The sequence below is a fragment of the Budorcas taxicolor genome, chromosome 13 (assembly GCF_023091745.1).
Source record: "Budorcas taxicolor isolate Tak-1 chromosome 13, Takin1.1, whole genome shotgun sequence".
In the NCBI taxonomy this organism is placed as follows: domain Eukaryota; kingdom Metazoa; phylum Chordata; class Mammalia; order Artiodactyla; family Bovidae; genus Budorcas; species Budorcas taxicolor.
In genome coordinates this window covers 19,320,099-19,342,273 of record NC_068922.1, presented here as the reverse complement: position 1 = coordinate 19,342,273, position 22,175 = coordinate 19,320,099, and the positions used below count along the sequence as shown (strand labels likewise).

The following is a 22,175-nucleotide window of genomic DNA, read 5'->3' as shown; positions in this document are numbered from 1 at the left end:
ATACCTGCCCACCCCCGACATGGTGACATAGCAGGTCTAGCAAGTTAATTCTTAGCGTCCTCCTACCCTTAAGACGAAATGGTCAAACCCATTTTTATCAGCATTGAACTTGACCATCTTACTTCAAACACAATAGAATGCTGTGTGTCTATTTCAAAAGCAGCTCAGAATGTCTGAAATGGGACCTACTGTCTCGTTTCTCTGACTATTGACATTACTGGAACTATGGTATCTTCAGACCTGAGGATGGAGACGTTTAATCCGTAACGTCCCAGCCTTCAGCTCCCTTCAAATCCTATCACTGGTCAGGGTCTGTCCACATCTCCTTGATGATGCCTTTCCTTTCTATTTCCACTGTCAGTACTTACGTTCAGGGAGTGACGGGGACCTTTCTCGGGAAGAGATGAAGACGGAGTGGTAAGATGAAGCATCTACCCGTTTACTTAGTCACTAATGTTTTTATCGAAGAATTATGTTTAGACCTTGCCTAGGTATATGAGGAAGAAAAGATCTCCTACGGTTTCTTCCCTTTCTGTTGAATTTATTCCACTTGAATGGCTGCTTGGACTATAAACCAGCTCCAAAAAGGCCTAGCTGACTGTGTCCAGTCCCCACTGAGATTCCTGAGTAAGAATCACCCAGAGTCCATATACCCCGCAGCCCCTCTAAGCTGGCTTTCATACTTTGAAGCGACCCCAAACCATCTAGGGAAGCTCTGGAGGTCACGGGCTCACTCCAGCCACGCCCAGTGCTTCCTGAAGCCTGTTACTCAAGACACCACCTAAAGTTAGAATAGCCAGTCAGTGCCAGGCATGGAGAATAGGCATCACTGGTCAAGTATTCGGGGCTGGAGATGATGTGAACTTGGGAAACAAGAGTAGCCCAGCCAAGAGCTGAATCACAGAGAGTCTGGAGCCCCAGCAGAGGGTTCAAGGCAAGAGCATCGCAGCCAGCAGTGAACTTGATGCTCAGCCAACAGTTGCCTCAGCCAGACATTTTCTATATGCATCTTGTTTGGAGCCAGAGCCAGGTCCCCAGGGGGCTTGCCTTAGAACTGCAGGGGAAGATAATGAGCCTGGAAGGGCACAGAGGATACTCCTGCCACGGCAGCTCTCCTTGTTTATCATTGTCTTCCTGGAACACAAGTACCATGAAGGCAGGGCACCATGCTCTATGCCCAAACAGTGACTGACACATACTAGGCAGTCAATAAATACATAGTGAATGAATGAATGAATGATGAATGATTAAGGCAGCAGACAACAGTTGAGGTATTAAGAGGAAGAATTTTGGTGTCCAAAAAAACAATGTTTTACAAAATGCCTGAATCTATCCCAACTTTCAAGTTTGTGAGTTCTGAATTTATAACCGTGTGTATTTTTCTTCTAGGTCTATGTCATGATGAATGTTTAACAGTTAACTCATGTTCACCATCAATCTCAGGGCCTGTGCAATCAATGCAGAAACCGAACCCTCAAACAACACTGGTAAGAAACATGAATAGTTTAAAATCTCAAGGTCAGGCCTAGGAAAGATGTAATGACAAAAATGACAAAAGTAATGGGGGTTGACAGTTCAAGTTCTTTTTTTAGGATGGTGTTTAGAAATACTAGACATTTTTCAATTAATGCTGGGAATTAGCTAAATAACTCTAGACGTCAGTCCACCATTGATCATTTGCTTGAACAAAACTTTGGCTCAGGAGGAACAAATAGAGGAGAAAAGTACAATTAACATATTCATTCATTTTACGTTCTGTTTACATTTGCATGTTGAATGACTTGGGCTTATTTTTTTAAACCAAATTTCCTGCCCGTAATAGAATCGTTAACATTCATCTTTATTGGTGGCACATCTGTGTTTAAAGTCTTGGGAAGTGTCTGGTCAGATATGCTAAGGAAAGGACACACACAGAAGGACAGCAAGTTTCAAGCACATCTCTCTCCCTGTTCGGCCTTTGGCAAGCTGCTTAGTCTTTATACATTTGGGTGATTTCATTCTAAAATGGGTCTGGTACAAATAAACTACAAATAAACAATTTCCCAAGGATGTGTGAATTAACCAGTGGTTACAAAGAGCTTCAAAATAATGATGTGCTATCAATGCTAAGTCAAATTATGAAATTACACCTTTGCAAAAATGCTATTGTGGGAATAAATGAATCTGAACATTGTATTTACAGTGTGATTTGCTTCTGAAAAAAAAATATTTATAGTGGGCCTCCGCAGGCGACAACAAAGTGCCATCTTATCTCCTGTTGATAGACCACAATTTCAGAAAATTATTTTTACAATGGCATCTGAGTGAGCACCTTAATTCAAGACTGTTTTACAAATAGATTCATAGTTCATTGTATAACTTACACTGCCGTGGAGACATAAAGAGTAAGATGGGATTCATGAACAAAATCACTGTTGTAATTCCTTTGTACTTTTGCAAATGTAATTTCTATTCTTTACAATCTAATTTTAACAAGCTATGCTGAATGCAAAGATAAGGTAAAAGCTACTTCTGTGTTGGTGATCAAACCTGAGCTTAGGTTAATACTCAGGTTATCAACTGCAGTTAAATTACACTTCGAACTTGGCCTGTGGCTCATCTAGTTTCAAGAACAAACAACTCATTCCTACACAGAATTTCCACAGCCTGCAAATGTTATATTCAGCAATGGCAGAACAATACGTGAATATTTCTGAGACCACATTCCTAGTTCTTTTAAATAACTTATTCGTGGGACTTCCTTGTGGAAGTAGTCCAGTGGTTAAGACTTTGCCTTCCAATGTAGGGGGTGAGGGGTTCGATCCCTGGTCAGGAAGCTAAGATCCCACATGCCTCATGGCGAAAAAACCAAAGCATAAAACAAAAACAATACTGTAACAAATTCAATAAAGACATTAAAAATCGTCCACATCAAAAAAAAAAATCTTTAAAGAAAAAAAGTAAAAAATAACTCATTCGCTAAAATAGGCCTGTTAACAGGTAAAACTATAGCCTAGGTGAAAAAGTGAATGATTCCGTGGAATAAATGTTGCGAAAGTAGAGTTTTAAATGCCAGATACAATTTGGGCGTAGAAAACAGACATAAAGTCCGTGTCTGGGAGGGAAAAAAAGAACAGGCAGAGGCTGTGCTGTAAAAGGCAAGGAGGGTCTGCGCTGAGCTGGGGTAGCTTAGCTCTAAGAACGGAGAAAGCAATGGCACCCCACTCCAGTACTCTTGCCTGGAAAATCCCATGGACAGAGGAGCCTGGTGGGCTGCAGTCCATGGGGTCGCGAAGAGTCGAACACGACTGAGTGACTTCCCTTTCACTTTCATGCACTGGAGAAGGAAATGGCAACCCACTCCAGTGTTCTTGCCTGGAGAATCCCAGGGATGGGGGAACCTGGTGGGCTGCCGTCTACGGGGTCACACAGAGTCTGACATGACTGAAGTGACTTAGCAGTAGCAGCGGATCTAAGAAAGAAGAAAGATGTTGGGGGGCAGTGGGGGCTTGTGTCAAAAGCCAAAGAAAGGCTCAGGGATCGGGGCCAGGCTGAGCAGTCAGGAAAAAACCTCTGGAATTGACTCTTGTGGCACCAGAATTCCCCTGCACAAGCTGAGTCCTGTTATATCGGGTGGGCCTATTATTCCTATGACAGTTTATGGGGAAGCCGACGAACTTTTGGGCCAACCTTATATTGGAGGCAATAAGAGCTCAGAGCCCAAGGCCCACCCTTCCCACCTCACAGATGAGGAACTGTGGGTGCAGAGAGATGAAACACACCAGCCCACAGGTACTTGGAGGCTGTCACTTCTAGAACTCAGGATCACTGTGGGTTCCCAGAGGTACCACATGCAGAGGACATGCCACCCACCAAGTGAGTCATCATAGGAACTGTGAGCGCGATAACACAGGACGGACGGGCCCAAAAGAGAACAAGCGGAGGGCATGATCAGCTGGCCCTTCTTCCTCGGCCCCACCTCATCATTCCCCCACCCAGCCCTGGAAATTCTGTTCTCTGGATGCAGAGGAACTGGAGATGTGAGAGTGAGGGGGTGCTATGGCTTTCCTGACCAGAGATGTAACAGAAACATCCAGAAACATCCCAAGAGAACTCATGGAAGTTCAGGGCATTAGGAGCCAGAAGGGATGTGAAGGCAGCCATGCTGGCAGGCGGGTTTGCTGTCCTAGGGGTGTTCATGCCCCTGCTGCTTCTCTGCCCCTTCCCTCTGATACTCACTCATGGTGACACACAGCTTTAAGAAACGCTCAGGAAGCACTGTTATGGTGAGAGCCAGGGGAGCTGCTAAAACCCCTCCCTGTCTGCTTCAGGAAACACCTCGGGCTGCCTCAGTCTGTCTTCTCTCTAGGATCACATCTTTACGTGGCTGCTCAAAGGCACAGCGCTTGCTTTTTACCTGGTACCGTGGACAAACATATCTACACTATGCACGGGACGCATCCCATGCTGCCCTCCCTCATGGAGGAGTTCAAGTTCTACATGTCCCCCAGCAAGCCTGCTGTGAAGTTAGCATGTGCATTTATTGGGGTTGCCAGCTGGAATGAAAGAAGGCTTTAAATTATTTGTGTGAAATTTATGTAAAGGTGGTTTGGATGTGAGCCCAGATATGAATATACAATAGACAAAGTTTACAGAGTTATGACACAACATTCCAAGAGTTGTGGGGATGTCAGAACACACTAGCAATCTGGACTATGCCTGCAAGGTTCAGACGCTGGATGCCTCTAATTCTAAAGCAGATGGTAGAGATGGCTGTGAGACAGAAAGAAGGGCTTCCGGTCAAGCCGTACCTCTGCATATTTTTTGAGATGTAGCTAAAGCTTTACATTCTAGGCTTTTCAAAGTAGTGGTTTTTAGAGGAAAAAATGTAAGCTTGATACCACTACCCCGGAAAATAAAGGGTTTACTGTCTCAAGGAAAAGTGTAAGTGTGCATATATCTGATTAAGTTCGAGCTTTTCCTAGGCAGCTGACTCAGTTCTTCGGTGCTAGGTGAGCACGCGGAGAAGGACGTCCATTGGCCAATTCAATTCGGTGAATATTAATTGAGCAGCTGCTACAGGCAAAGCACCATGTGAGGTGCTGCCAGGGCTGGGAACCACTCTCAGTCTCCCCTCTGGAATATCTTCCAAACTAGTCGAGTGAATAGTAGCAGAATACCAATGAGGTGTTAGTTGCTCAGTCATGCCTGACTCTTTGAGACCCCATGGACTGCAGCCCACCAGGCTCCTCTGTCCATGGGATTCTCCAGGCAAGAATACTGGAGTGGGTTGCCATTCCCTTCTCCAGGGGATTGAACCCAGGGATCGAACGTAAGTCTCCTGCCCTGCAGGCAGATTCTTTACCGACTGAGCTACCAGGGAAGCTGAATACCAATGATTATGACTAAACATAGAAATTGGAAGGAACATGAATGATGCATAGACATAGCTCTTGGGAGTGTCAAGGACAGAGAAAGAGACCATGTTTAATCAGAAGCAGCTTTCAGAAGGAAGCCTCACTGTGATGGAGCCAGAGGATGAGCCACATATTGATGGGGAGATGGAGGCTGTGTAGGGCATTAACCCCTTGCCCATCTGGGAAGGAAGCAGCCCATGAAAATGCTTGGGGTAGGAAGGCAGGGGTGAGTCTGCAGAACTCCAAGGTGGCCACTTGGGTGGAAGGTAAAAGGGAACCAGAGGAGAAAGGCCCGAGGAGTGGTTGAAAGGGACAGGGTCTCATTTCTAGTTCAATTGACCTCTCAATTCAAGGCTGAGAAGCACGGATGAAACAAGAAGAGAATGGGAGACTCTTGATGTTTCTAAACAGAGGGGGAGAAGAAGGGAAGCCCGCTCCTGAGGCTAACCCATTGGCACCAGGTAGAGGTTAGCCAGTGTTAGGATTTGAGAGCTAACCAGAGGAACACAACAGAAAAGACAGATGTGGTGGATATTGCAGTTATGTGATTTAGAGGCTTTAAACTGATTTGAGGGACAACTAGAAATTAGGAGATGTCCCAGAGTCTCAAGGGTGCATAAGCAGGAAAAGGTAGCAAAGAGTTATTCCTCAGGGAAGGGGTACACTTTGATGGCTCATTTGGGGCAACAGTCCAGGCAATCAGCATCACCCAGAAACAGTTTGAAAGTCTAAGTCCAATGCTTGGGGGCTTCCCAGGTGGTACAATGGTAAAGAATCTGCTTGCCAAGGCAGGAATCACAGAAGATGCAGGTTCTATCCCTGGGTCAAGAAGTTCCCCTGGAGTAGGAAATGGCAACCCACTCCAGTATTCTTGCCTGGAAAATTACATGGACAGAGGCGTCTAGTGGGCTACAGTTCATGGTCTCAAAAAGAATCGGACACGAATGAGCACACAGCACACACACATAATACTTTAGGCCAAATCGAGGTGGACAGAAATCTTGGTATAATCTGAGCTGAGTGGCTCAAAAAGGCAACTTGGGGAGAAGATATTCAGGGTCAAGTCCAAACCTTGGCAAAGGCCTGTATTCAAATGTTGGAGGATAAAGAAAAACTAGCCACAACGGGAAGAGGCCAGAGAAGTGGCGATGAAACCAGATGGCGCAGGGCCATGAGACTCAGGAGAGAGGAAAGCGCCAAGGCTCTGGATCCTGTTGTGCAAAGGGTGAAGAAATCTGAACCGATAAAAGGCCAGTGGTTTGCTGCATGAGACTAGTCACTGGGATCTAAGATTTGAGCAAAAAATTCACTCAAATGGAGGGGAGAGGAATTAGGCTGGAAAGGGTTTAAGGAGAAAGTGGAGTTCTGGGGTGTAGACACCACTTTCAAAGCCCTTGGCAGTCATAGGAATGAGAGGCGAAAGTTTGGTTTGAGCGGTAACAAATTCAAGAAGTGTTTCTTTTACTCATGGGTAGAAAGTCCTACAGAATCTATTGGACCCGGGTGGTCTACATGATCCCACAAGAAGGGAAGCGAAGCCCTTCTGTTGGACTCCCAGCCAAACACAGCTGTGGTCATTTCAAAGGAAAACAGGGCTGGGGGACCGAGAGAGGCTGCAGACGTCATTTTACCACATACGAGCGTTCTTGTGGGCGGAGTCGCCAGAAGAGACCAACAGAGTCATCTCTTCCCAGCCGCTATTCTAAGCGCCTTCCTGTGGCTGGGCTTTTTCTCGAGGCTACCGAGAACTCCCTCACTTTTGAGAAGTCTGTCCTAATCCAACATGGTGGGGGGAGATGGCAAGATGCAAAAAGCGGAGGCTGCTAGAAACCAAGGGAAAGTGGGGATGGTGGGAGGAACCATCAATTTTACAGCATGATTTCCCCTGCTGCTTTTCTGTATGAATTTATAATACAAAATCCATGTAGTTCCCTACTCTTGGACCCAACCATATGGGCACTATTTGTTTTCTCAGATTGGGAAGAAGGGACAGCCCTGTTGTAATAATCACCATGACATTGGCTCTTGTCTTAAAGGAAAGGCTGATCTCTCATTGGATTGTATTGAATATACTGGGGTCGCTAAAAAGTTCATTTGAGTAACAGCTTATGGGAAAACCCCAAAATGAATGTTTTGGCCAACCCAATGTTGATCAGTTTTCCAATGGCACACCTGGGCAAATAATGACTTTTTCAAGGCTATGAAAGCTTTTATCTAGTTTGTGACAATGAGCATCTTCCTTGAACTCCCTAGAAACCCACCTAGATTTTTATTTTCACTTTTAATTTTTTTAAAAGTGTTATTGGAGTACAGTTGATATAAAATGTTCTAAGTTTCTGCTGTACAGCAAAGTGATCATTTATACATGTATGTATATCTATTCTTTAAAAAATTTTTTTCCACAATAGATCAGTACAGAGTATTGAGAAGAGTACCCTGTGCTATACAGTAGGTCCTTATTATCTATTTTATCCATAGTAGCGTAGATTTTTAGAAGACTGCAATTTTGACACATTTAACCAGCCAACTCACTGTAAGAACATTCAGAAATTCTTGTTGGCTGAATACACGCTGAGCGTGAGATACCATCTCTATTGTGGAGATGTGCCGTGCTCTTGAAATATTTATAAGTGTCTCCTCCCAAGGATGCAGACTTTATTGTTTACAGTCTGAACTTATTTTAAGGAACAAAACCTGCGGATGCACTTCCCGTTAGAGGAATACCTAGGCTTTATTTAACATATCTCTCTTGTATTCCTAAGATATTTCCACCTACATTATCTCATTCATGCTGTGTTACTGAGTTTGGTAGAGGAAGGAAAGCATTTTGTTTTCTTCAGAAAGAGAAGGAAAAAGATTAGCTGAAGCTGTGTCTAGGTCCACACAGACAATGATGTCGTTCTGTCTTCCTGAGCCATGGTGATTAACACTGTCAAAACCATCGTATTAATGGCGGTCTAACCAAGCCATTAATAGACTGCAACCCGGCCCATAGGACCTGTGTCCTGTCTCACAGATGGGAATGCATGGCAGAGGGGCAATTATAACCCATGTCTCTAATTTTCACCAGAACACTTTTTCATAGGGAGCTGCTAACATGGTCCCCTGACAATCAGAAATCCCCAGCTCATGTTAATGAACTAACACACACAAGGTATGATGCTAACACAGCTACAGAGGGAGACGACGAGGTGTCTTGCAGGACTGACCCAATATAGCCTAATGGTTACTCAGCAGTGACCCTAGCCAGGGACAAAGAAATTGGCACTGGAATAAAGAGTAAGGAAAACGCAGAATTTTTTCCCTGGGGGGAACAAAAGGAAAATTCTAATCAGTGCTAACCCCACCCCCCACTTCCCATAGCGTAGTGTCAACAACCTTCACTGAAAAATCAAATTATGGGCTACCCCTTGTAAGTGTCACTACACCTAAAAAACAACATGATCCTGAATCAGACCAAGTCAATCTAGTGCCACCAAGTTTTTCTGGGGTTCCGCGTCCTTGATTTTCTTTGAGTCAAGAGTGTGTTCTTTTGTCTTTAAATTTAGTACTTCTAATTTTTCAAAGCTTTCTGGCCAAGACTAAGATTCTGACTACATCTTAGGTTTTACCGTGCCATTTCACTGACCAAGGGTATCATACACAATAGCTGACCAGCTCACAGCACCTAGTGGCTGGAGTGTCAGATGGGGAGTTAGAATCGAGACTGCACTGACTTGCCTTTGCCTGCTCTGGCTGTTCTAAAGAAATATAAGAACTTGAATGGAGAGACATTTAGCATCCTCTTTCAGATGGGACAGGTCGAGCTCTCCATGACACGTCAATCTATCACAGAAGCAACAAGCCATCGCCTCCAACCTGGCCGGCTGCTTGTACAACTATCTGAACAGATAAAAACAAAATACTCTGGAGCGTCTGTTTCTTCTCAAATCACACTCCTCTGTTTCTCAGAGGAACCCAGGGCCTTGAGCAAACATTCTCTTTTTAACCCTTCCAGTATCACTATGGCCAACACAAGTATTGACATCTGACAACAGGGAAGCTTTGGAAAAGCAAAACTTTCCCACTATTCGCCTGAGATGAAGCAAATGAGGGGAGTTTGGAAGAGAACCCAGTCTTCTTCCTCCTGGGCTTGTAAGGAGCTAGTATACAGCTGGTATATCCTATGTCCCTTGAATCAATTGTATAAATGGGAACTCTGTACTGCCTGGTTTCTAGGCTTCAAATAAATGTTATATTTACGTGTGTTTTGTGTTTTCGAATTCCATCAACCAAAGGACCCAGAATTTAGATATTCCCCTTCCCCACTCCACTGTAAATTTTATTGCTAAGTTAAGACAAGTTTTGACTCAGTGGTAAGATCGTCAACTGGTTGGAAGTTTCTGTGCACAAGGCTTCACTAAATCTGAAGTAAGAGTTTAAAAATTAAGTCCTTCTTCAGAATTAACTGGTTTGTATTTAAACTTTCGGGTGTTTCATGGAAGAAAATGGCAGCTAAGTAAAAAGTAATCTAGTAATTTTCATATGAATTTTCTCATTCTAAAAGTATATCCCAAGCCCCTTTGATCACAAAGATGGAAAGGTGTTTGGGGCAGCAGTTGAGCATTTGGGTTCAGTTTATTTAACTTCTCTAAGCACCAGTACTATCATCTGCAAAATGGGCACGCAAAGATTGAGACAGGGACTTCCTTTGTGATCCAACAGTTAAGACTTTACCTTCCAATGGACGGGGTGTGGGTTTGACCCCTGGTAGGGGAGCTAAGATCCCACATGCCTCCTGGACAAAAAACCAAAACAGAAATGATATTGTAACAAATTCAATAAAGACTTAAAAAATGGTACACATCAAAAAAAAAAGTCTTAAAAAAAAGATTGAGTGAGATGAAGCCTAGGGTGTTTAGAAAGCTTATGGCAGCCACAGAAGACCCAACAACAAGAACATGATGACCCCTTTGTAAACACTCTACTGATTATTTAAATTAAAGGAGAAAAAAACATGTTGCACATAAATATGATACAAGATGTGTACAATACAGACCTGGGCTTGATGAGGAGAAAAACTATTTTAGAAGCAATGGAATGGCCAGAAGCCAGTTTTCTTTTTTTTTTTTTTCTCTCTCTCTCTCTGTGCCGCTGCAAAATTGAGTAGAATTCTGAATGAAAGCAGTTCATTTTCTAAGCTATCTGTAAATACTAAATGATTTCAACCATAAGCCATCATAATGTGTTTGGCGTGCTTCACAGCCAGTCTGAGAGTTACCTCGACCTCTTATCATCCTAACTGACCTGGATACTGGACACAGTTCAATTAACCACAGAAGAGCAGGAAAAATGTTCTTTGGAGGTGCTATGTTCTGCCAACTGACTGACTCCTACAATCAGGATTGATTACAAACAGCCAATTAAGACACATTTGGAACCTGATCTGAACACTAATCTTGTCTCTTATTTTTCTTTAGGCTTAATGATCAGCCTTGATGAATCCTACAATGGCCATTAGTTAAGTTCATTTTATAGCCTTCCTCACAAGCACACACACGCATATGTTTGTGTGTGTGCTTCTGCCGAAGGATGTCAGCATGCATGCAAGTATCAAGTTTTACGCTGGAAGGGAAGGAGCTGAGAATACGCATGCTGGTTGAAGGCATATGTCTCCCTTGGATCGATTCTGAAGTGCCTCCTCCCCAAAGTGAGATCTGGTTGGAAATGCCATGCACATGTTGATTCAATTTGAGAAGATTTCAGCTAATCTTCTCTTTTAGCTTCTCATAAAGGTTGCTTCTTTCAAATTACAGAAATGCCCCCCGCCCCCGGACAACCTAGTAATACTCAAAATTCATTATGATACAATGTGACTGCTCATAGGAAGAAATAATAAAGGAAATTAATTTTATTAAACACGCGGGGTTCTGTTCAAATTAAATCAGTGCTAATGGAGAAAGAAATCAAAAGGCAGAAAGTAGATAATTACCTGCCTGTGCAGCAAACAAGGATGCGGCAGGTGGTAGCAGCAACACTGACCTCCACTGTTCTGAGAAGAGTTCATTTTTACCCACTCGATAGTATTTTAATTGAATTTAGTTTGGTGGTGGTGCCTCTCATATTGCCCATATTGGGAAGTTACTTGAGACCAAAATCAACAATGAAAAGATGAGAGAAAATAAAGCAAAGAAAGATCATTCTGAATTTCCCTTGCATAAAAATCAGGCTCCAGACCAACAGTTTTGCACTTCTTTTAACATAACCATAGTAAAGCAATAAATATATTTCTACAATTGTCATTAAAAAAAATAAGAAAAATGCTTCAATTGTACTTTCTGATTAGAACAGTACAGATTTTTTTTTCTATCCCCATTCCAAAGAATATGACTATTTTCAAAGGATGGTACATACAGACTTCAAGACTATTGTTGAGTTTTGTCTGATTTTGAAATTTATAAAAATGGAATCACACAAGTCAGGACAGCAGTAGCCTTTGAGGCCAAAGGGCAGAGACTGAACGTGGACAGAAGGTGGCCTCTTACTAAGAAGCTGGGAAATGTTTGCTCTGATTCAGTTTATATGAATATGCTCCCGTTGTAAAATTGCATCAAATGTTACTTTCTATATTTTTCTAGATAGAGATTATAATTTAATAGACTTTCATATTTCACATAGAAAAAAAGAGAAGTACTTTGGCAGAAAATACCCACTGTTTTCCATAAAAATAAGGTCTTTGTTTGATTTGGTCTAAGTGATGCTCAAAAACCCAAGACTAGGACTAGGGAGAACACCCATGCCTCAGATACAAAAAAAACTCCCTAATCAGGATAAATAATACTTTAATGCAATTCTAAAAAATGAAAAGTAATACAAAAATCTATGCCAAACCAACCAAATATCAAGCAAAAAATATTACTTAGGGAAACCAAAAATGGAACTTAGAGTTCCCTATAAATGACAAAGTAACCATTGTATAATTACATTTTCAGGAATAATCAGATTTAAGGAACTAAGGGCAGATTAATTTTCCTTCAGTGAGTTTATATTCTATGAAAATAAATGGTGTTTCAAAGTTTATAACAACTTAGGAAATTTTAAAAGTAGTGTCAGAGATACAATGTGTGATTTATTCCAACAAATCCCCAAACTTGAATATTATCACTATTTAATTAAGGTCTATTGTGTCTAAATTTCATATGAAGTTACTAGACTGAAATCTTCCTTTGACTGTGTTGAATTAAGAAAAAGACACTGAATTCTTGACTACAGAAGAGAGAGACTACAAATCTAAATTGTAGATAGAAAAGCTTCTGTGGGTAATTAGTCTGGTGTCTTGATGCAACCCTACAAAACAACCCTGACAAATCAGGCAGCGAAGTCAGGAACTTGTCACTCAGAAGACCTCACTTCTCGCCCATCACCGCCACTTTTTCAGGCTCTCTTTCTGGAGCTTCACATTCATTTTCTTAATGTTTTTAACCCAATGTCTGTGAAATTTTTTATTGCTCCCCAGATGACGACATCTGATCTGAATGTAACCACACACCTCTTTGCTCAGCAGTATTTGTCACAAACCATTATAAATTATCATGCTGATAGTTTGCATTGCTGGGAAACCGGAAAAACGCCATAAATTCTAACTACTGTATCAATGACATTCTTGTTTATTATGCAGATATAAAGTTTTATGAGAGTCAAGATGTCCGCTTTACCACTGAAGGAAACCCCAGTGGAGTAAGACCCAACCAGCTCAATGTGAATATTGAATGCCATTTTCAGTGCACAGTGAACACTGCTTTCTGACAAACACTCAGCAGGTGGCTTTTGCTTTCTTCTCTGCTTTTAGCTCCACTTTGACACTTCACAAGCATGGAGGAGTTTGCTGGTGCAAAAGAGAGAAATTGGATTCCTCTTTTTCCCTCAACGTCGTCTTCTCCACTCAGAATATTCTCTAGCCTCCTCCAGTATCAACATTACAGTAAAACCAGGCAGTCTATTTACCTAGAAATCCCAGCACAAGGTTAGCCCCAAGACAGATGCTCTCTGGCTCCATGGATGGACTGATACCACACCTTGTTCAGTGAAAGCATTCAGGAAGTTCCGATATTATATTTTTGATGCTTATTTGCAATGAAACCTGATTCAGGGGTGGCCTACACACAGATGGTTGATTTTTAAAGCTACCAAACACAACTTGGACATTTTCCTAAAGGAACTATCCCCCCTTGATATCCACTGTAAAAAAAACCTTTTTGCAAAGTTAGCATAAGTTAATTATGTACTGGGCCAGACGTGGCATTCTTCACAAGAAAAGTTGTGTACATTTCACTGCGTGGTTAAAATTATGAGAGGATATCTTCATTTCACAATACAGAAAACCAAAAAATAAAAAGCAAAATAAAAATATTTTTCCTACCAGAACTTGTCTATTTAATTATTTATTTATCCCTACTCTGTAAGAAACAACTGTCTACTTGGGTCTCCAGGATGTTTTTGCCACAAGCGGACGTGTGAAGGAATTGATTTCTTGAGCTTTCTTTCCCATTGTGAAAGTTGACTATTCAAATACTGACAGTTTCAAGGGAGATGCCGAGTGTATTATATGCAGATGATCCCACTAATGGATCAGTATATTTAGTTTGCCTAGCTTCCTAAATCTGAATGTTCTAATAATCACCAAGTTCTTAAAGATACCCTGATAATATAATAACTGCTTCTGAGGGGAGTTTCTAAACTGAAAGTTTCACTTTTCAAAGGGCTTTCGTATCCACTACTCTATTTTATCTTATGAGAATATGGTACAGCAAGTCCTCCTGCCTGGTGTTAGATACAGCTGAAACAGGGAAAGATGTTAAGCAACTCACATAATACAAACAACTTGTTCTTAACAGACACGATCACTAAGAGCTTACCAGTTCTCTGAACATGGTGTGTCATCTCAATTACATTTTTGGAAGTCGCTTATTATAAACAAAAGAATTCCACAGTCCACCAAAACTCTGTCATTTACTATAAATAAAACAAGCCCACAATTCATCAAAACCCCCAAATCTATATTTTTGCACATCCCACATAAACTTTGGAAGTCTATGAATTTCTTCTGACAGGAGTTTCTGGTGCTTTCCATTCCTCTAGAGAACTATAATCCCCTATAGATTTTGAAGCTGTGGACTCTTCTCACAATCTTTACCAAAGGAGAAAAGAATTGTGCCACATTTGTTGAATTTTCAACTGCAAACTTCAACAATAACCAGGAGTCATGTGGACCAGTCAGGGAAGATAGTGACGGCAAATGTCCTAAGTTGGTCTTCCTATATCATTTTGAGAACTTCTATTGATAAAATGTCAGGCAGCAACACTTGAAAACAGGGCACAGATGTATTCTCCAGGACCATAATCTCCACTGACTACAGCAGGCTAAATACATCAGCCTTCAAGACTGGTCAGGAGATGGCTTCTTCACAGAGAACAAATCCTCACTTACTACAATTAAGAAACCACCTTACTCTGAAGCATTAAAACACAAAACTCACCATCATAATTATAGAAACAGTCTTATTGGCCAGTTTCTCGCTGATATCATTTAAATGGTCCTTTACTCTGAGTTATAGTGATCCCCTTTTCTTATTATCTTTAAAAGTCAAAACTAACAAAAAAGCTGCCCCCTGCTCCCACCATGCTCGACCTCACATCATGATAAGGCAGATAACTATTTAAGGTCTGCTATGTGCCAGATTCCCTAGAGGGGAAGATTCCCCTGGAGGAGAGCATGGCAGTGTTCCTGCCTGGAGAATCCCATGGACAGAGGAGCCTGGTGGGCTATAGTCCATGGGGTCACACAGAGTCAGATATGACTGAAGCGACTTAGCATGCACACATGTGCCGGATGCTTATCAACACTTTCCATACATTAATTCATGCAACTGGCTTCCCCTCCTTACATTCCTGTGCAGTTGGGTGTTGGAGCCAGCTCACACCAACTCATGAGAATCAAACGTGCACATCTCTTTGCAAATCTGTGCATAGTGACACGCTGGGTGGTTTGAAATCGGCCGTGGACAGAAAATTTTCACTACAGAAATTGGCAAATACCACAGATCCAGACTTGACCCATCCCCTCCTCAAATCCAGTTGCTAACATTGACCAGCACACAACTTCAAATATTCTGAATTCTTTATTATATGACACACATACATGGTCGAGACTCTCAGATCAGAAATCAGCAAACATGAGTTTCCTGGAATCTAACAGCACCTTATTTTGAGGAATAATGCTATTACTTGAGCATGTTTTACCAGAGTTTCTTAAAAATATCTCCTATAGCAGCTCCTTCTTGTTGCTTACTCACTAAGTCACTTCTAATTCTTTCGCGACACCAGAGACTATAGCCCACCAGGCTACTCTGTCTATGGGATTTCCCAGGCCAAGAATGCTGGAGTGGGTTACCGTTTCCTTCTCCAGGGGATCATCCCAACCCAGGGATCAAACTCAAGTCTCCTATATTGGCAGATGGATTCTTTAACACTGAACCACCAGGAAAGCCCCCTCTAGCAGTTTAAGTATTGTCAAGATGCAAAAATATAACACAAAACAAAATAAATGAAATGGAAAATAAATCTTCAGGTTGTCTCAGCAATGGACATTGTAAAAACCACCATACAGAATATTGGCTTAAAAAAAGAGAGAATGAATTTCCCGTTTCCAAGAAGTTACTGGAACACTTTATTAATGGCAGCTTTCACACAAGATTAAAAAGTCAATATAATGCCCTGAAGCACTTCTGAATCACAGAACAAAGATTAAATCGAAATCGGCATAATTTTACTGTAGTGTCTGCTGATTATTTGGAAATTGATCAACAGCACATGAATGTATGCTAATTCTCCAGGCACCAGATGCTGAATTAACCAGATGATGTCATTTCCCTGGCCATGAAAAACTAGTCTACCCTCAGAATCCAACAGGTTCTGAAGGACTTCCGACAGGTGGGAATATTTTCATACTATTCTGTTCTTCTCTACAAGGGTTATTATGTGTTTGTAAAGAAAATATTTTAAATAATGAATCTGCCTGCATAATAATGTTATCCAGTGGAAATAGTAGCCTATACTGTATATAGTTATATCAAACAGACTCATTTTAAAACTTGGAAAAACCTATCAGTCCTTGAGAAACACATTAGAAGTGAGATTAAAATGTCTAAACATCATTAGAGGTTGATATTCAGGCTCAGGTCTCTGGAGAATACACAGCATGGTAGAACCGGATGAGGTGGACAAGACAGAGCCAGGCTGTCTGCTGGATGTCCAGTGAGAAAAGCAAATTTAGACCCAAGTGGACTGCTGCCTGCATTGTTAAAACATACTTTCCAACTGTGGAAAGCAAAACTTACACACAATTCTTTCATACAAAGTGAGGATTTATAATTTATTCTGTTTCTCTACTGATAATGTTTTTATAATAATGAAACCTGGCATAAATTGATTATTAGTAACTTAACCATTGAAAGAGATAGGAAGGCTAAAGCATATGAACAAACATTATATTATTGTGAATTAACAATTTTTTTAGCATTTTTCATAAGGGACTTGTGATCATTAACCTACTATAAAAGTCCTTCATTAGACTTACCCTATATGCCTTGTTTTTTTTTTTCCCCAATGACAATTTGCTTTGGTGATGTCAAACTCAGTAAGATAAACAGTTCTTCGATCACAAAATATGCCCCAGATTTGTTAAAAAAAAAAACAACCCAACCTCACCATCTGCCAATGCACTGCATGTTGGAGACTCACAATATTTAATAAAAAGCAAGAGGCTGGGTTTCTAATTCTTTGCCTTTCCAGGAAAAAAACCTAAATACACTTTTCTTAACACAAGTTCCCCAACCAAAAGTGCTAACAAGAAAAAGACTATGAGAGATTACACATTTAAATATAATCTCCCTGGTTTAGGGAACTCAGAAATCACTTAACATAATTTAATTTCCATACCATTGACACACGATCTGGCCTAGATCGGAATTCCTCCTGGATCCATTTACATCTTAGACAGTTCACAGACTTCCCCCCCATAACACCCGTGCCCACTAGATGGTGCTGTGGTGCCCTGTTCAAACATTTTCACTTACTTGCAGTCTCTGTCTTCCAAATCGAAGTGAGGGTTGAAGTTAATCATAATTCTCTGGTATGGGTCCGGAGCCTGAATCAGCCATTCACATTTTTCACTTGGGTGATAAGAGTGAGGATAACCAGGAGATGTAAGGTACCCGGGGCTTTCAATTTTTATAGTATCGCCACACTTATCTGCAATAAAATTAACATTTTAGTACTAGATAGTTCCCTGTACAACCAGTCAGGTATTCTAGTTTTACACATCAATGACAGGTTATTAAACATTCCATAAGTTTTTAAGGGGAGCTCCAAGAGGTGCCTGCAGGTCCTTCAGGTGGCGCTGATAGCAACATGCCTCCAAAGAAGGCTCTTTGATCTCAGGAAGTTGGTTCAGGAGGACTTAGAGCTGAAAGGGCTCCATCCCCACCTCCCACAAAGTTCCCTCCCAAGAAAAAGGTCTTCCAGCATTAAAAACATTAAGTCCTCAATGGATGTTAACATGGTCCCCAGGGAGCTTCTGCTAGACTTAATTATACCCCCAGAAGTGTAATCACATTAAGTAGCAAGTTCTAAGTGAAGGCGACTGAAAGATGCTATTCGACCCCTTGTGTTGCTGTTTGATGATAAGCCTGGTCTGTGTCATTGATCAGTGGGCATTGTCATCCAGGACTTCAACTGGCTTAAAGCCAAACCCTTTTTGGTGTTGTCTTATCTGCCTGTAAATCTAAGTGATTTTGAGTTATCTCTGGTCTTTGAGATCCAGAGCATCAGGGAACAAAGTAGATGTGCTGAAGCTGAAATAATTCAGCTCTACTGCTCCGAGGAAAGTTGCTCAGTTTTGGAGACCAGATCAAAGTAACTGGGCAGAAAGAAAAATAAATAGCTACACAGATTAATTCTAATTACCTACATGTTGGAAAAAACTCCCCCACATGGAGGTCTGGGTATCACAGATGGTGATCTACACCCTTACATTTTAGAAAAGGTGAGCTAACTACTTTTGACCTTCCTTAAAAAAAAAAAAAAACAATAAAACCCAAACCTGAAGTGATTCACTGAGAGCCAAAGAAACCAGTCTTTGGGCAGCTTTATTGTTCAGTATGGACCCTCACTGCCACTTTTTATGATGGATTTCATATTAGAGAGTCTCAGCCTGAAAGGCTGCCACATTTATTGATGCTTAATTTTGAGCAATAAAAATTCGGTGCATAAGCTATGTAAGAGGAACAGGTATGAAAGCAGTGAAACATATAAGCCTATCAATCACAAATTTTCAGTAATGGTATATATAGATTTTAATATTGCATCTAATAGATTCCCTGTGGAAAAAGAATGGCATTCTTTGCTCTCAGCATGAATTTATAAATCTACAGAATTTTATTACAGGAAAACCAGGTCAAATGGAAATGAAAGATGAAGTGCACATCAAAAATGCATAAAGCTACATGCATTACAGAAATCATTTCCCATAAATTAAAAGAGAAGACAATATAAATTACTTTGTTTTTCTCAGTTGCTAGATGTTTCTGACTTTGTTTCTTAGACTGTTGGGGGGCGGGGGTAGCCTTATAAGGGTTTCCTCTGCCTTAGCTTTTAGAAGCTTAAGGTTTGCCAAGAAGAAATGGTGTTGTAACTGGAGTTCAGAATCTCAGCTAATGATCATACTGGACTCTGTTATGTTATTCTGCAGAGGCTCTTGCATTATTTTAAATGTGCAGAAAACTTGGAAAGCAACCCCATCTCATTAAGTCTCCTCCAGCTCTGTACAAACATCATGGCAGTGTCTGGCATCTGTTAACGAGTGAAATAAAACAGCACTGCTTGTAGCCACTCGACAGAGTCACTTCAGAAGACATTTAGGTGGACTCAGTACCACACCAGAGCTCTTTAATCTGTGACTTCTGAGAAAGTGACAGTGTAATAAGATAATGCGGACTCCTAGACTCCCTGGCTCTGTTAAATCTCTCTAACACTTGATTAAGAACGAGCAGTTTCTAATGATTCTGGACCATTAGTCCTAAATAAGGTTAATGAATTAATTTAGCAGACACTGGTACTCCAAGGAGGTGGACATGGCTGGGAAAGGTCTGCTGAGCTAGAGGCATTAACTGGCTTTGGTCACTGTTAAGTATAGCAACATAGGTTTAACCAGTCAAGTCACTGATTGCAGCTTAGGGTCTCAGCATTCCCCAGATTTCTGCTAAGAAAACTGGGAAGTATGTGTATCTCTCATGTATGTATATACACACACATATGCACACACACACAGAGACATACATACGGAGTTCACAGCCTAAAGTCTGAAAGCTATTGGCATTGGATTTCAAATCCATCCTATGAACACCCGCCACCGTGGAAGCAGATGTTGTTACTGTAATTTCTAAACTCTAACCACTGGAGCTCTTTCAATCGGAGGTGAGTGTCATTTCATTCCCTGCCAGACTAGAGAAGGATGCCATCATCTGAGGTTCATTAATAAATTGAACTCTACATTCACAATTGTATGTGTTTTGCTTCCAAGCATATCTTTTAGAACACTGCTTGGTAGCTGCTCAGGAAATCTATTGCTTCAATCACGAAACCTCTAAAAAGCATATTAGAGAGATTAACGCCCATCATAAAGATGTGATTTAAATTCCTCTCGGTATGAACCCCTCCACTTGTGGTCTCTTATTAAAACAATATACCACCGGTAAGTAGCGGATGGGCTCTCTTAATTACTCTGATTGAAATCTAAGCCAGGCTAAAGTAAATATTTGATAATTAGTTAATAATAATTGCTGAAGACTTACTGTAAAGATAATGTCAGCCGCCCCCTTGCTTCCACCTACTTTACAGTGTAAGTTGAACATGCCTACAACCAGATCCCATTTTAAAACACATTATTTACGTTACAGGATACTGCTTCTAACCCAGCACGGTCTTCCATTTACTTAACACTGAGTGGTTTTAAAAGCTAAGTGGAAGCTGCAACTAGGTTAGGGGATTTTCACATATCCTGGTGCCTTACAGCGTGTGTATCAGATTCCTTTATTGACACGATATAACTTTCATTCATACTCCAGACGGAGCCGGGCTGGTTTGAAAAAGCGGAGGAGGGACTAACACCCACCCGCAAACCGCTATCTCCTGCGGGCACCCACCAGAGGAATCAGTTCGGGGGAGCTGTCGGAGAATCAGGAAGTGCTCCCGGTAAAGTGTTCATTAACTTTCAACAGCCATCATATTTTTGAAAGGGAGTCTCCTCTAATTGCCTTGGGGAGGAAACATTATTAAGATAATTGGTGCGCTGATCTGGGAAGGTAGGGCGCTCAGCCTTGTAGCAGAGGTGGGAAAAACCCCATGGCCAAACAGCCAGCTTCAGGAGGGAGTCAGAGGACGTGAAATCTCCCTGCCCTACCTACAACGACTGATCTTATTTCTGTATTTCTCCGTCTGGCTAAAAGTTTCCTTCACCGGGAGGCGGCTCTGCCCGGTGGGTCCCGGCAGCTCGGAGCAGGCAGCCGGGAACCGGGTTCACCCCCGCGGCCGCGCGCCTCCGCCTGTCACTTACCGTTGCGAAAAGCGCCGGCCGCGCCGAGGACCAGGGCTAGCGCGGCGCACAGGAGCGGCAGCCCCTTCTCCATCCTCCCTCCGCCGGGTCCCCGGGGCGAACGCGGGAGAACCGAACGTGCGGGGAAAGCGGAGCACCGGGGCGATCTCCACGATCCGGAGCGCTTTCACTCCTCCCGGAGCTGTAAAATCCTCAGACCGTGTTGGAGAAAGAAAAGCGTTGAGGCAATGCCTTGATCCGAGAGAAACGCTCCTCTTTTTGTGTCTCAAGTCGCCTGCATCCTGTCATTTAGCTCCGGTTTCCTCTCTCTTTTCCCACACTTGTTCCTCTTCCAGGAGCCGCTGCCCGGGCCATGTCTCAAAAAAAAAAAAAAAAAAAAGAAGTGGGGGGTGTGGGAGGGGGAGGAGGGACGTAGAGAAACACACACCAACGCCAATTTCCAGAAAGAAAAAAAAAAAATCCGGCTTGATTCTGGACCCGTTGGATCCGGGGAGCTGGCGCCCAAGGGAGGTCGGGGTGTCTGCGCGAAGAGGAGCAAGCAATGAAAAGATGAGCGGGAGACAGAGGAGTTTCACCAACTGCACCCTCGCCTCCCCCACTGCCTCCTCCCCTCCCCTTCTGGAGCCCTTCCCTCGCTTCCCCCCGCCCCTCTCCCCGCACAGGCTCGCCAGCGATTGCCTGACAAGAGACGGGGAGGAACAAGTTTCTCTCCCTGAACGTTCCCCGTCCGTCTGTCCGTCTCTCCCACAAGCCCTGCTGGGATCTTCCCCGGCAGGCAGGCGCCGGGACTCCGTGCCCAGGGCCGGGTGCCGGATGTGTTTGCGGGGGTACCGGGCGTCGAGGTCGGTGGCAGCGCCAGGGTCGGGCTAGCCCATCTCGGCATGCTCGCTCGGGCCCCCGGGGGAGAGCGGGGCAGTTCCGCTAAGATTTTGGGGGGGTCGGCCGCCGGAGACAGGCAGCGCGCCCGGGAGGTGGCGGCTGCTTCTCCCAACTCCGAAACCCTCGGGAGGCGCCCGAGGCGTGACCTGGGGTCGTGACCTGGGGCAGGAGCAGCAGGGCGCCCCTGGACGTTGCGGATCAGGCCCGAAGGGGCCGAGGAAAGGGGCTGGGGTTGGGGACGCACCCCGGAG

At 42.7% G+C, this 22,175-nt stretch overlaps 1 protein-coding gene across 3 annotated transcripts in view; it reads right to left on the bottom strand.

Moving 5' to 3' along the window:
• Positions 1 to 21,353, bottom strand: part of NRP1 (neuropilin 1) — a 146,367-nt gene extending 125,014 nt beyond the window's left edge. For all 3 annotated transcript variants that reach the window (XM_052650758.1, XM_052650760.1, XM_052650759.1), the window contains exons 1-2: positions 21,046 to 21,353; positions 17,510 to 17,684 (exon numbers count right to left, since the gene is read on the bottom strand). In XM_052650758.1, coding sequence (XP_052506718.1) covers positions 17,510 to 17,684; positions 21,046 to 21,118 — 248 coding nt within the window. In that variant the 5' untranslated portion in view covers positions 21,119 to 21,353. The remainder of the gene's footprint in view (positions 1 to 17,509; positions 17,685 to 21,045) is intronic.
• Between the last annotated feature and the right edge of the window lie 822 nt (positions 21,354 to 22,175).